Raw genomic sequence first — 15,298 nt, 5'->3', positions numbered from 1 at the left:
GTGCTAAAACGTCAGAGGTTTCGGTGGACATAAACATATTTCTGTGATGTAGTACCTATGAAACCATAGCCACACAGAGACACAGCTGATCTCTGTTTACAAGAGCTGTCATAGCTGAAACGTGTATATGAATAGCAATATTTCACTGCCATAGCTATTCAAAGTTTAGAAGAAAAATGAGCAGACATATTAATGCTTATAATGTTAGATTTATTGTTGATTTATTTCTCAAAAGTTTACTTGCACCTTGTGCAAGTTAAGACTCATAACTAGGTTGCACTTTGTAATATTGCGTTGCACCAGTGCAAGTAACAAAGCACTAAATCGAGCCCTCATAACTGTTTTCAAAATCCAAGATGGCTACCTGTCATCCATGTTACAAGAGGGACTCACCAGTGATAAATCTTGTACAGTTTGGACAACTTCTTGCGACTCTTCCTTGCGAGGTCTGACACAAACAAGGCTGTCTGGAAAACAATCAGCGAGTTGTTTGACACAGGCAACAGTCCAGTAGAACACTAAGTCACACAAGTAATCATCCACCATCTGAAGTGTGTCCTACCATGTAAAACCAAGGATCTGAGTACAAACACTATAGGTTGTATACTTCTAGCAAGGGTAATACGGCCTGATGTACGCCTCTTTGTAGCAGTGTCACCCGAGCCGGTAAAATGTACAACACATCATTTTATTTTATTTTGAAGATCGATTAGCTCGCTACCAACTATATGACATGTAAACAAAATGGCGTCTGCCTTTCGACTGGATTTTTAAAATCAGTGAAAATATTCTGACAAGCCTAAAACTGCTATAAATATGGTTAATTATGTGTAAGTTGAGTGTGCAAACGATTCAATGTATAAAATAGTTTAAATAAAGAAGTGAAAGTCGGTAAAATAAATGTGTACATAGAGAAGTCAAAAACAGCTAATCGAACAGTTTTCGAACTCTGTGCACTGCATGTGTCATATCATCATGACGTTATACGATTGTTAGTGATACAGCTTCTCGGCGGAGAGTTCGGCGGTTACGGTGGCAGCAGGTAATATCTTTTCCAGTTGTCACCCTCCTGGGAGGAGTGACAAGGAAACTTGTCAAAGTGTCATTGACCAAGGAATTTAAAGTATTTTACATGAAGGTAAGATAGAGATCTTTGTCCCGACATAGATTACATTACATTACATTCTAACATTTGTATAGGGCCGATATCCAGCTAAGCTCAGCTGCTCAAAGGCACTTTGTTTTTCACTCGTTCACTGGATGTCAATCGCATCGGCACATCATATTGTCAATCTCAACTCCCTGGGGATCATACAACTCTTGCAGCCACTAGGCGCACTGAGTTATTGAGGCATTCCCTTCCCTAATCCCTAGGAGGTATACATTCACAGCAGGGTGGACTGGGACACATAGTCACAGTCCTTTGTCAAAGTTTTACTGCACGTTGCTGTAGCCCGCAACTAGGTGTTTGCACGTATACATGTGACCACCATCTGGTCAAATACCAACGGATTCGTGGGTTCTTTTAAGTGCACAGGGTTGTGTACTGTACACTAGGGGCTGTGACAACACTGAAAGAGTCTGCACACAATGTTGACTCCAAGGTTTTTACACCTGGTCACAGGTGGGCTCGATCCTGTCATCCTCAAGCTCGCTGGATCACTAGCCTGGCGCTTTAGCCAGTTTGCCCACCGCGCCCCCCTCCTAGATATCAGTACTATCCCAATCATGCAACACCCATCTGAGGACAGAACACAGGCACGCAGCCCCTGGCTCAGTCAAAACAGGCCATCTTACTTTTGTCCTGAAGATGTCCTTCTCTTCATTGGCATCGTGGAGAAAGTCAAGGTCGGACTCGTCCAGTGAATTGCCCCGCTGATGTCCTGGGGGTGTTGCCTGATGTCCTGGGTGAGGTGGTGCCTGGCAGGGTGCCTAGGTGTGTGTGAAGGTGTCAGGGTGCCTACTGTGTGTGAAGTGTCCAGGGTGCCTAGGTGTGTGTGTAATATACACTACAATGTCAGAGGTGTGTGTGTGTGTGTGCTGTTGTGTGTGTGTGTGAATGTCAGGGTGCCTAGGTGTGTGTGTGTAGGTGTGTGTGTGTGAAGGTGTCAGGGTGCCTAGGTGTGTGTGTCAGGGTGCCTAGGTGTGTGTGAAGTGTGTCTATGTGTTTGTGAAGGTGTCAGGTGCCTAGGTGTGTGTGAAGGTGTCTATGTGTGTGTGAAGGTGTCAGGGTGCCTAGGTGTGTGTGAAGGTGTCTATGTGTGTGAAGGTGTCAGGGTGCCTAGGTGTGTGTGAAGGTGTCTATATGTGTGTGAAGGTGTCAGGGTGCCTAGGTGTGTGTGAAGGTGTCAGGGTGCCTAGGTGTGTGTGAAGGTGTCTATGTGTGTGTGAAGGTGTCAGGGTGTCTGTGAAGGTGTCAGGGTGTTAGGTGCTTTGAGGGTGTCAGGCGAATGTGTTCCCCTCCACCAAAACACCCTGTACGTAATTGATAGTGTCTCATTTGTTTGTTTATGGCATGGAGTCATGGCATTTGATAGCATGTTGATAACATGTTGATAGCGGTGATGATAATGTGTTGATATTTTGAAAGCATGTTCATATGTTGATGGCATGTTGATGGCATTTTGACAGCATGATGACAGCAGACGTCAGCAGACGTGTGGCACATGTTTGACACCACTTACATCGCTGTGAGTCAATCTAATGACGCGGTGAGGAATAGAGCCCACACTCATGTACAACACTTTGGAGAAAGCCATGAACACATGTACTGTTTTAACATAACAAGAACTATAACTGGGCCAAATATGGGATGCAGTGGATCCTGGGAAGCCAAGGCACACAACTCTTACCAATATTAGAACTCATGGACCCATAACTGGCACCGCTCTGAGCAAAGGAGTGAGAGCTGTCGATATCTGTAAACAATCCGTTCAAACCAATCAATACTACGACAAACAGCTATGATTCAGTTTCAAACATTATTTACTTTGTGAATCAGGCTACTCAGTCAGATAATAAATTAACATGCATGTACTTTCTGTTGCTGATGATCCTGACAAATGAGAAGGGAGATAACTCTTGTCTTTTAAAGAAACACAAAGACATGTATCATTCCATTTTGTCATCCTGAAAAAGGAGAGTGTCCACTGCTTGCAATAATTCATTGGAACTGATTTCAAATTGTACTTAAGAATTTTTATTGTTGTACGGTTGAAGTAAACAATACAAATTTGTCGACATGGATAAATATTTCAAATATATGAGATTTGCTGAACTGTAACAAGCATTACTGAAATAAAGAAACATAATTTGGTTTGTAAATAAACAAATAAATGAACTTCCATTGACACATATTGGGGTAACCTTCAAAAAGTATAGTTGAGAAAATGAAATAAGGAAGCACAACTTGGCTGGAAGAAAATTTGAAATAACATTCCGATGACATTAGTTTGGGGGTAATGTCTTTAAAATATTGTTAAGAGACTGGAATAGAGAAATACAATTTTGTTGGTAGTAAATAAAACATCAATAACATCGAAAAGAAAATAAGTGCAAGAAAAGTCAAAACACTAACACACTTGACCTAAACAAACAATCAACATATCCCAAACCTTAATGCACAAACATTTCCAAAAGATGGCAGAATATCCAGAGATGCTAACACCAAGAACAGGAGAGGATACATGAAGCATATTATTCCCAGCAACATCAAGCAATATCGGTTAAAAGATGCCATCAGTTGTGGTGACAGACCTGGCATGTGCATAGATTTAAATGTTCAAAATATCCCGCCATTTGCGGTGTTGCCAAGGAAATATTAGCATAGAACTCAGGTCACATATCAAGTGAGTGAGTGAATTTGGTTTTACGCCGCTTTAAGCAATATTCCAGCAATATCACGGCGGAGAACACCAGAAATGGGCTTAACACATTGTACCATGTGGGGAATCGAACCCGGGTGTTCGGCATGACGAGCGAACGCCTTAACTACTAGGCTACCCCACCTTCCCACAAATCAAGTGAAGTTAAGCAACGTTGGGCACGGTGAGTTCTTGGATGGTTGACCGTGTTTGGCAGCTTGACTCGAGAGTTTCTAGGACTACAGTCCTGCCCTACAACGAAGCACATGTGATACATGTGGTCTCACATTAGGCAAGTGGGTTTATTCAAAATTGCCTCTGTTCACCAAGCAGACAATGGGTACCCGGTGGGATAAGTCATGTGACTATAACCTTCTAGTGTGTAACAGGCAGATTGGGTTATCTGGGGTAATAATGTGCTGTGCCTTGATTGTTAGCGCTATGAGCATACCTAGTGTGGAGTTTGGCGCTACATAAATAGACACATTATTATCATTAAAATACTAGCAGCCTCTACTATCCAAACAAAATGGTGACAGATAATATTTGACAATGTGAGGGAGAAGGAAATGGGCAATTATAACTAGTGCAACCCTACAGTACTGTACTTTACTGAGAAAGTATAATCCCAAATATAACATATCTTACATTTGACCACTTTCTAAATGGTATTGTGTATTCATAGATTTCAGTCGTGGGAGCCGTGGCAATTTACACTTATCAGAGGGGTACACATAGTCCGTGGTCTAGACTACCAGTTGTCCGACTTCCATTTTTGGGGAGCTGAGGAGGCTGAGCGGGTTAAGTGGCTGACTTTGTGTGCTGGCAATTAGGTGCCTGACTCTGAGGGTGTGGGTTAGAATCCTGGATGGGAGTTAACCCAACGAAAGTACTAGAATCTGTACTTTACAAAGAAAGGGTAATTTGAATATAACATGTGTTACTTTTGCCCACTTTCTAAATGTCATTGTGTATTCAGAGAAGAATAGCACAACAAATATCAAAATATGAAATATCATTGAGGTCTAGAATCAGACAAGTTGTAATACACTGACACGGTAAACAGAATTTGAAAATGACATCGGCACCCACACATGGACTTGGATCAAAACCAATCTAAAATACTTGCTCAATGATGCTATGGAACTGAAAGAACGGCAGATGCAAGCAAAGATGACTGATAGACTGACTGACTGAGTTTGGTTTTACGCCACTTTTAGCAATATTCCAGCAACATCACGGCGGGGGACACCAGAAAGGGGCTTCACACATTGTACCCATGCTTCGAACCTGGGTCTTCGGCTTGACAAGCTAACGCTTTAACCACTAGGCTACCCCACTGCCCCCCGACCGATAGAAAATGTCCCATGTGTAATGTGAATGAATATCAGATAACTGCAGTATAAGATATGATCAACCATTCCCCCCACACCCTAACACCATCCTATTATAGATGTCAAGTTTCTAACCCTGACCAGTTCCGTGGTGCGGAATTCAGCGCATTACAAATGCCCTTATTATTATTATTATTAAAAGAAGATTTAATTTTGACACAACTATTCATTGCAATTTATTATTATTAAAGAAATGATTTTGCAGATTCCTCCCATTTCATGTAACATTTCTTCTTATCTTGCCCCACACATGGTGAGCACTCTTCTATTATTTTCAATGTACCCTGCTTACAAGCGAGTAACATTTTCTATGCACACCCGCTGGGAATGACGAACTCATTCGTACTTCGTAGTAGTAATTCTTTATTTTGAATAACAATGAATCACGTATGATGTACAGAAATTACCGACGTTTTGCAAATGCAAATCGATGGAAGGGAGATAACTCTAAATTTGTTTTACTTGTTGTCTTGTCATCTGGTACTCCATACTACGATCCGATACCCATGCTTCAAACAGTTCAAAATTACCATTGAGATGTTCGGTAAGATAAATATACGTTGTTCACTGGTCCCTCAAACCCTATGGGTTGATGTACTCTCGATGTTTCTTTATGTTCCCCTCGCCCTTCATACAATGTTTATTAATGCAGACTTGTTCTCGTCACTATATTTCTGGAATAATGCCGATGTGACGTAAAGCCCAACTCAACTCAACTCAACCCTTGCCCTTCGGGCTCAGGGAACATAAACAAACATCGAGGGTACATCAGTCCCCCTCGAGACCAGTGAACAACTTATAATGTCACCTCCTCCAAAAAATAAATGACCACACCCTAAAAAATGTTCATATTTAAAATGTTAAGTTGTGATGAAATAAACCTTCGCTGAGTCATTTATTCTCAGATTGATCACATTAGAGGAGGAAGTCACAAAGCTTAATGCAGATAGGAAATGAGGATTAGGGAAGCTTATTTGTGTTAGCCAGCAAATATCTGTTTTCAGTCTATATGTTGATACAATAGTAACAGTAATATATACTAAGCACATGTGATACATGTCACCTCACCTTAGGCAACTGAGTTTCTTCAAAATTGCCTCTGTTCACCCAGCAGAAAATGGGTACCCGGTGGGAAAAGTCATGTGACTATTAACCTTCTGCTGCCTCACAAGCAGCTTGGGTTATCTGGCGTTCTAATAACGAGATTGTTAGCACAACGCATATTCACCTAGTGAATGCATTTTAGCTCATTAGAAATGCAATATTTCTAATAGTATTATATACCTAAAAAGCACCATGAAAATTACAAATGTTCCCCAAAATTATTTTCACACCCAACAAAGAAAGTAAAATATGGCATGACTTCATAGTCTTTGACAAACATCACTGTGATAAGTCACACTTAAACTTTTATAAAAATGTTTATGAATAAATAATTTTGTACAAATTCAAGACATTTCATTCTATTTTAGTGATTTTCATGCCATTTGGTGATTTTCAAGGCATTTCAAAATCAAAGCTTTTCAAGAACAACCCTAAAATCCAAGGTATTTTCAAGCCAGTATAAACCATGTAAATCTTTAAGGACTTGGCACCTTTCCTTGAGGAAAAGTTAACAGGGAAAAACCCACTCCACAATACACACAGATTTTATACAACTACAACAGAATCTACTCTAAACAAACAGCATGCATTGTTATGGTTACCGCTAGGTGTCCCTGCATTCTGATTGGTTGAGTGGTATCCAGGTTGAATGAACCCAATAAGCTTGTCTAGAGGAAGGAAAACAACAAGACGTTTGATTTTGTTTAAGTATAGCCACCAATCACCAAAATCCTCAAAAGAAGGCGAGCTGAGCCAGCGTTCAAAATAGCTACTGGCCTGCTAGCCAAATGCTAGCTGATTGTGAATCGGGCCAGTAGTATATTGTTAAAGCTATCCCGACTGGCTGGATGAAAATCTCAGATAATTTGTTCTTTATTCAATGCACATGAACATGATGATGTCAATTGTTAAGTTGTTCAAAGTCCATCCGCAAGAATTTTGTGATATTTATTATCTCTTGTGACACGAAGATTGCTATATAAAAAATGGTAATAGAGCTGCACAAGAGTTTAGGAACCATTACAATACAAATGTAACATTCAACAAGATGTGACGATGTAACCTTCAGCGGCTGGCAGAGGGTATGTAAGGGAGACCACTCTCATGAGCAAGGTGGTAAGGGTTTAGGGGGCGTGGAATTTGTTAAACAAAGTTGTGACATCTGAGGGCATGGATATGTCCCCAAAAAATTCGGAACCTTTTTTTCTGAGCCACTTATTTCTCTATGGCAAGGTGCAATTTAATTTCTCTGGCTTCCATGATGACTCCCCATCATCAGTAAATAAGCTGATTACATATGCAGCCCTACTGACCTGCAAATGCACCCCCAGACTGTTTGCCTGATATGTTGTAAGTTGCTGATTGGTCAATTTACATGCATGAACTTTCACCTCAAGTTGAAAATCTTACATAAAATTGTTAATGGTAAAATTATCACGGAGTCTCATTTGTCTCGGTTATGAGATCCTGAAGACAAATGATGGAAACTCACCTCGCTCCGACTCTGAGATATCCATGAGGCTCTGGCTGGTGTTACTGAAACACAATGATAAAATGAATTCGATACTGTGGCCATTGAGTTGTTTACAGTTTTCTTTGTTGTACAAAGATTGTAGTCCATGGAAGAAAAGTAATAGAGTTAGTTTAGTTTAGTTTAGTTTAGTTTAGTTTAGTTTAGTTTAGTTTAGTTTAGTTTAGTTTAGTTTAGGTATTTTGGTTAAACTGACAACTATGGCATAGCCAGAGACACACATTCATCGACCAATCACCAGCAACCAGGCCACGGTGTATCTGGACCAATATTTTAAAGCTGATATTTCATGTCTTGTACCATGCTTTGATTTCAGCCGTGGTGTATTGTATAGTTAGTTACACCACGGTTTTCAACTGCCTTCCACTGCAACCCTCTGATGAGCTCTTTGCAATCTTAGCCACGTCTACCTTTAACAAATATACTGAACAACATTAGAAATGCACCACACTAAAATGCACTGATGATGCTCAGATATCATGGGTACATTTCAGTCTGACAGGGATATTTCGCATTATATGGGTGGTGGGTTTCTAATGTTGTTCAGTATAGAACTGCCTGTCTTAAATGGACGTAAACCTTCTAAAAGGACAACTAACATTTGTTTTTCTCTATTAATGAAAATAATGACAGCTTTGTCAAAAACACGGTGACAACTACATCATTAAACGTTTGAATCAGTCAAGAACTACTTATCTTTTTTAAAGTACTTTCACAATTTTTGGTATGCAATAATTATTGAAAATACAGTTCTGGTAAATGTTGCACATTCACCTGACTTCGGCACAGACAACTGGGTCAATCCCTCTAACATGGTAGATTTAGTTTCCATTATATCGGCAGCTTCTGGGAGAATGATGTCATTGATTGTATCATCCCAGAGTTTAGCACCTTCAGTTTCATCAACTATTTGTGACAGTGTAATGTCGTCTATAATTTTATCCCACTCGCAACTAGACATGGCGGCAGTCTCAAACTGAAAGATTTTAAATTAAAACATCCCGCGCAGATTTCGAAATTTGAATGCAGAATGTGGGCATGGTACAAAGCAGTAACTTCATCCAATCACTCGAGCTTGGTCCAGATACATCGCGGCCTGGTTGCTGGTGATTGGTCGATGAATGTGTGTCTCTGGCTACACCATCGACAATTCATCGATCAATCGCCAGTGCCCAGGCCCGTGGTGTATTTGGACCAAACTCTCGTATTAAAATGAAGTAACTACTACATATGACATGCAACCCTAAGACAATACATACTGTCACACACTCTCCATGTTTACATAAATCTACAATGGACCAACACTATTAAATGGTTGGCAGGCAAGTGAACCTGCACACAAAAAATCCTTACCATCTGTGAAAACCGCACAGCACGACAAGAGCAATCACATAGAATGCCAAGAAGAATCCAACTGCAGCGAAGATTCCTTTAAAGTACTGATACTCTGAAATAATAGGAATAAACATTTTATTAATATCCAAAATATTATATATCTAATACTTCTCTTGCATTAATTGTTGTCTTCACATCCGTTCCATACAATAGCAGGAATAGCAGACATGGAAACCGTGCCAATTTACATCTGTCAGAGGAGTTCAAGGAATGTGGTCAAGACTACCAGTTGTCAGACTTCCATTGTTTTTGTGGTGGCTGAGTGGGTTAGATTGCCCATTTTGAGTGCTGGTGATTTGGCACATTACTGTGAGAATGTGGGTATGAATCTAGGATAGGGCTCAACAAAAATGCACTAAATCTCTATATTGAGACTTGATTGATTGTTTGTTGCTTAATGTCACACTCAGCAATATTCCAGCTATATGGGTCGGTCTGTAAATAATCAAGTCTGGACCAGACAATCCAGTGATCATCATCATCATCATGAAAACATTTATATAGCGCTAATTCCAGTCCAAAAGTACTGCTCAGTAGCTCTCTCTGAACAGCTCAAGAAAGAAAAGTTAGACACTGTATGTTTTCTTAAAATGGTATGTCTTCAGTTTGGATTTGAAAATCTTCAGGTTGTGATCAACATCAACATCAACATCGATCTATGCAGTTGGTATACATGTGTCAACCAAGTCAGCGAGCCTGATCACCCGATCCGGTTAATCGCCTCTTACGACAAGCATGGGTTGCTGAAGACCAATTCCAACACGGATTGTCACCGGTCAGTTTATAAAGAAAGTGTAATTCCAAATATAACATATGTCATAAGAAAAGCAATATGTACATTCAGAGCTTGAAATAAGCTGTGAATGCGCATAAAATAAGCAAAAATCAAATGAACTGTATTTGGTAGATAATTTTATTAATATGGGTAAGGTTTCCATAGTGACCATTCATACATTTGTACACAGTGGAGATTAGAGATAAGAACTGTTTCCCTACCAACTGCTTGTCAATTTCCACTACCAACTCTGTGGTGTAGTGGTTAGAGCGTCCGCCCAAGAGAGCGGAAGGTCGCGGGTTCGATCCCCGACCGCGTCATACCAAAAGACGTTAAAATATGGTACTTGTTGGTCCCTGCCTGGCGCTCGGCATTAATGGGTACAACAAAGACTGGTCGGCTCAGAGTCAGTATAATGTGTCTGAGTGGGGTATTCATGCTTCACTGTCGCATGTTATCTCAGTGGGCTAGCACTATAAAACCAACTTCAGTCTGGGCTAGAACAAGCAGCCGCACATACACATACACACGCATGCACGTCGTCATATGAGCGAAATATTCTCAAGCACGACGTTAAACCCAATTTCACCTCACCTCACCTCAATTTCCACTTGTTGGTTGGATGCTCATGACGTCAATCACTGGATAGTCTTTTCCATGTCAACTCACAAACTGTTGTCAAGACAATATTGTTGGTGGTGTTCAACAATGGATAAACAAAGATACATACTCGGTATTGTTTCCTCGACAAAGATTGAAACGTTCTTGACTCGAGACGCGGGGGCTCCTGAAGTTTGTATCTCTTCAATTCCAACACAGTCAAGGTCGAAGGGCTTCACAATCAGTACCACATAGAGTGCTCTCCCGTCATAGTCTGATGCCTGCAACACAAATCAATAAGTGAGTGAGTGAGTGAGTTTAGGTTTACGTCGCACTCAGCAATATTCAAGCTATATGGCGGCGGCCTGTAAATAATCAAGTCTGGACCAGATAATCCAGTGATCAACAGCATGGGCATCGGTCTACGCAATTGGGTGAGTGAGTGAGTTTAGTTTTATGCCGCACTCGGCAATATTCCAGCTATATGGCAGCGGTCTGTAAATAATCGAGTCTGGACCAGACAATCCAGTGATCAACAGCATGAGCATTGATCTGCGCAATTGGGAACTGATGACATGTGTCAATCAAGTCAGCGAGCCTGACCACCCGATCCCGTTAATAGCCTCTTACGACAAGCCTGAGTTACTGAAGGCACATTCTAACCATGGACCTTCACGGGTCTCGCAGTTAGGAACCGATGACGTGTGTCAACCAAGTCAGCGAGCCTGACCACCAAATCCCATTAGTCGTGTCTTATGACAAGCATGAGTTGCTGAAGATCAATTCTAACCCGGATCTTCACAGGACACAAATCAGTAAGCTGGCATTAAAACGGCTTTGAAGAGTATTTCCTGATGTATGTTTTCCCAAAGGGCTGGGATTAGGGGTGGAGTGGAGGAACTATGTGGGGATCAACTTGTGTTTATATCTCTCTACAATATACATCTCATACAATGTCATTCCATTTCTTCTATATCATGATTAGTAATTTGGCTCATGGCCTACAGTGGAAGCTGTCAAAACTGTCAGCTGTCTAACCCAGCAAGTTGTCTTCACCGGCAACAAATCTCGGTCCGTCTAGGGGCGGATACAGCTTTTTGAGAAAGGGGGTTTGCACAGTTCATTTTCACCCGTTTTGACGAGAGTTTCAAAGGTCATTTAATAAACTTCCAGGACAAAAGGTGAGGTGTGCACCCCCATCTGGGTCCTCCTATGCCGTCCGTGGCTAATACATTTATCGTCTTTTGTAAGCTCTGCAATACTGAGGCTGTCAATTCCTAATTTTGTCACCAGTGACATGACCATCACAACAGAAGACCCCGACACGCAGAGTGGGAGGACCAACTGTTGACGGCAACACTCAAGGAAGAAGACATAGTGTATTCTTCCTCCGATGAGTGAGTGTGCGTTTTTACGACGCTTTTAGCAATATTCCAGCAATGGGGACACCAGAAATGGGCATCACACATTGTACCCAATTTCAGTGTGACAAGCGAATACTTTAACCAATTGGCTTAGAAAGTGTCGCCGGGAAAATCGTCAATTGAGAAGAAACAAACCAAAATGCCTGATTTTGTTCAAATGTCTTGATTCATCATGTTGATGTTATTAAGTCATAGGTAACTGTGTCAGCTCTACAATCCGGCACGCTGTCTAAACCGGATTATCTCTTCAGTCCCCACGAATGCTGGTACAGCTTCCAGTTCCACTGTATATAAAAACAAACTGGAACTGAAACTATATTATGGCGTGTCAGCCTATTTTAGGAGGAAAGCCTCAAGGGATGCATTTCTCAGAACTTTGGTAAACCCAAGAGCACGAGTATAATGGTGTGCGGGGAGGGTGTTGTGTTTCAACTCAGCAATATGACCACAACAAGTCTGGCCCAGACAATCCAGTGACTGAAATTAGGTGGGCAATCCACGTCATCATGTTTTTGCTACACACAATCAACCAAGTGATGAGTTTCACTACTCAATCAACTGACTTACAAAATGGAGACGTTACTAGGGACGTATTTTCCTTTATTGCCTACGAGGGCAAACATATCGGGGTTCATATTTTTCATATGATGCCCTAGGGCAAAATATCACTTTGTCATCATGACGTGACGTCATGTACAAGGCTATGACGTCACGTTTCTTCTGTGACGTTGCATTCTACATACAGCGACGTCAGGTAGCCAGCCGTGTTTGAAAATTGATTTGGGTTTATTTTCCTCAATTTGACGACTTCGGTAATAAACAGAATATTATATTTGTGCCCATATCATACTATGTTTACAACACTCGTGCCTAAATATCGGCATATCCCTCGCTCTCGCTCGGGAAATAGCAACATTTAGGCACTCGTGTCGTAAACATAGTATGACATGCGCACTCATATAATATCCTCTATTTAATTCCTCTGTGTTATACATACCTGAAGCAACATGGCGGCTTGAGTGCTCATTGTCTGGTACTTGCCAGCAAACTCCACATTACGGTCAAGGTCGTACACAGGGCACTGGAAACGGTAATATCATGAAAACAGGTTCATTAAGAGCCTTATTTGAATTTGATTTAAAATATTGTGCCCAATAGCAGATATTGACAGACATTTATAATGAGACGTATGAAAAATATAGCACTTTTTCCATTAGAAGGGAAATCAAACACACGACTTGGTCATGAAAAAGATGCTCATATGAATGACAGGTTTTGATGTTTTTACATTCATAACACAATTGCATTCCTGAATTCCCAGCACAAATAATTACTGACGCCTTGTTCCACACACACTGTTACCCTGATGGAACAGCGTTACCCTGGTAGACAAACATGGTATGTTTTGACAAAAGTTACCATGAAGGAAAAGTGTTACCCAGACAAGTATGTTACCCTCATGGAACACTGTTACCCAGTAGACAAGTATGTTACCCTGATGTGACAGTGTTACCCAGTAGACAAGTATGTTACCCTGATGTGACAGTGTTACCAAGTAGACAAGTATGTTACCATGACAGAACAGTGTTACCAAGTAAACAAGTATGTTACCCTGATGTGACAGTGTTACCCAGTACACAAGTATGTTACCCTGATGTGACAGTGTTACCAAGTAGACAAGTATCTTACCGTGACAGAACAGTGTTACCAAGTAAACAAGTATGTTACCCTGATAGAACAGTGTTACCCAGTAGACAAGTATGTTACACTGATAGAACAGTGTTACCCAGCAGACAAGCATGTTACCCTGATTTCCTGGATTGAGACCACCATGCAGGTTTTCGAGGCGGAATTGACCTTGATGAGAACGGATGTTACGTTTTCTGGAAACTTGTACATGAAGTACTGGGGCTCCGATGGGGAAATGGTTGTATTCTTCATCTCATTATGTCTACAACATAGAGGTCCACATGAAGCACATATACATACAGCCAATCAATCATCAATTCAATAATTCGAACGTGCCGAAGCTCAAATTCATCGAGAGAATTAAGATTGAAACACATGTATCACTTGTGTTTCCTTACACATGTGACTCGTTCAAAAGTGCTTCTGTTCACCTGGCAGTCAATGGGTACCCGGTAGGATGACATGGTAAAGTTGACCATTCAGCACATCACAGTTATACCTCAGCTGCAAGTCAGGCCAAAGTAAGATAACAATGTCTAGTCAACTACCTGGGTGCCGTTCAACTAACCGATCTTAGCTCTACACCAATCGTAAACCCCTAAAATCATAATCTTAGCATGACGTAACAATCATCATACCATTCCAATAATCAATCTTACCCAAGTAAATCGTAAAGTTAAGATCAAAAGTCTAAGTTGCTCATGACCAACACAGGATCTCCAAATCACTTGTACTAGTTGTAGAGAAGCTAAAATGTCGGCTTTCATTTTTTCATGCTCAAGGCGCTGGTAAGATTGATCTTAGATAAGATTGGTTAGTGGAACGACACCCTGAGCTCAAAGTTGGGCGGGGTCTGACAAACGATAACAAGTCTGTTAACTCTCCGCAAAATTGGCTTGAGATCTGTAAACAAGTAGTCGCTTACCTCAGCTCAAAGTCGGGTAGAAGTTCGGCAGAAAATGTGAAGGGCGTGGCATTGACAGCCATGGAGGACACGTCAACATAGATCTCATGTTGTACTTCTTCTGTGTCCGAATTGTGCCGATGAAAGATGGGGCACAGTGTGCGGCTGACGGAGTAGTAGGCATAGCTGAAACATGAACATGTGCTTAAAATGTCCATAAGACTGATCTTGAACAGCAAGTTGGAATTTAAGGGGGTTTTTGTGCCTAAAATGTCCATTAAACTCCCCTTTTGGAAGGGCAAGTTGGAATTTAAATTTAAGGATTTCTGAACTTAAAGGCCAGGGCGCAAAACTCCAAAACCCTCGTAGGTTTGCCAAATAGTCACCCATTCGCTACCCTTCATCAGTGAAGATGTTATCAGCCCGTGAGTGAAAAGGCTGTAACGGCTATGGGTGCCTGGCAAGAGCCTGGGGATGTCAAAGGTTAACCTTGGAATATACTACTTGAATAAACCTGTGCCTTATAGTAAATGTCCAACAACCCTTTCACTTCATCTTTTGATGACTAAAGAGATTAATTTGATTAGCATATATATGAAACATCAAATTTTACTTATAT

At 41.0% G+C, this 15,298-nt stretch overlaps 1 protein-coding gene across 1 annotated transcript in view; it reads right to left on the bottom strand.

Annotated features, from left to right (window-relative positions):
• LOC124284258 (SID1 transmembrane family member 1-like) overlaps positions 1-15,298 on the bottom strand; it is a 40,179-nt gene that overhangs the window by 15,851 nt on the left and 9,030 nt on the right. Inside the window, exons 3-12 of the mRNA XM_046720326.1 lie at positions 14,701-14,865; positions 13,893-14,037; positions 13,084-13,167; positions 10,793-10,943; positions 9,246-9,339; positions 7,854-7,897; positions 6,964-7,029; positions 2,842-2,918; positions 1,798-1,920; positions 394-467 (exon numbers count right to left, since the gene is read on the bottom strand). Coding sequence (XP_046576282.1) covers positions 394-467; positions 1,798-1,920; positions 2,842-2,918; positions 6,964-7,029; positions 7,854-7,897; positions 9,246-9,339; positions 10,793-10,943; positions 13,084-13,167; positions 13,893-14,037; positions 14,701-14,865 — 1,023 coding nt within the window. The remainder of the gene's footprint in view (positions 1-393; positions 468-1,797; positions 1,921-2,841; positions 2,919-6,963; positions 7,030-7,853; positions 7,898-9,245; positions 9,340-10,792; positions 10,944-13,083; positions 13,168-13,892; positions 14,038-14,700; positions 14,866-15,298) is intronic.

Source organism: Haliotis rubra, unplaced genomic scaffold (assembly GCF_003918875.1).
Source record: "Haliotis rubra isolate DU_JTF1 unplaced genomic scaffold, ASM391887v1 Scf332, whole genome shotgun sequence".
NCBI classification, from domain to species: domain Eukaryota; kingdom Metazoa; phylum Mollusca; class Gastropoda; order Lepetellida; family Haliotidae; genus Haliotis; species Haliotis rubra.
This window is presented reverse-complemented; position numbering and strand designations above follow the sequence as displayed.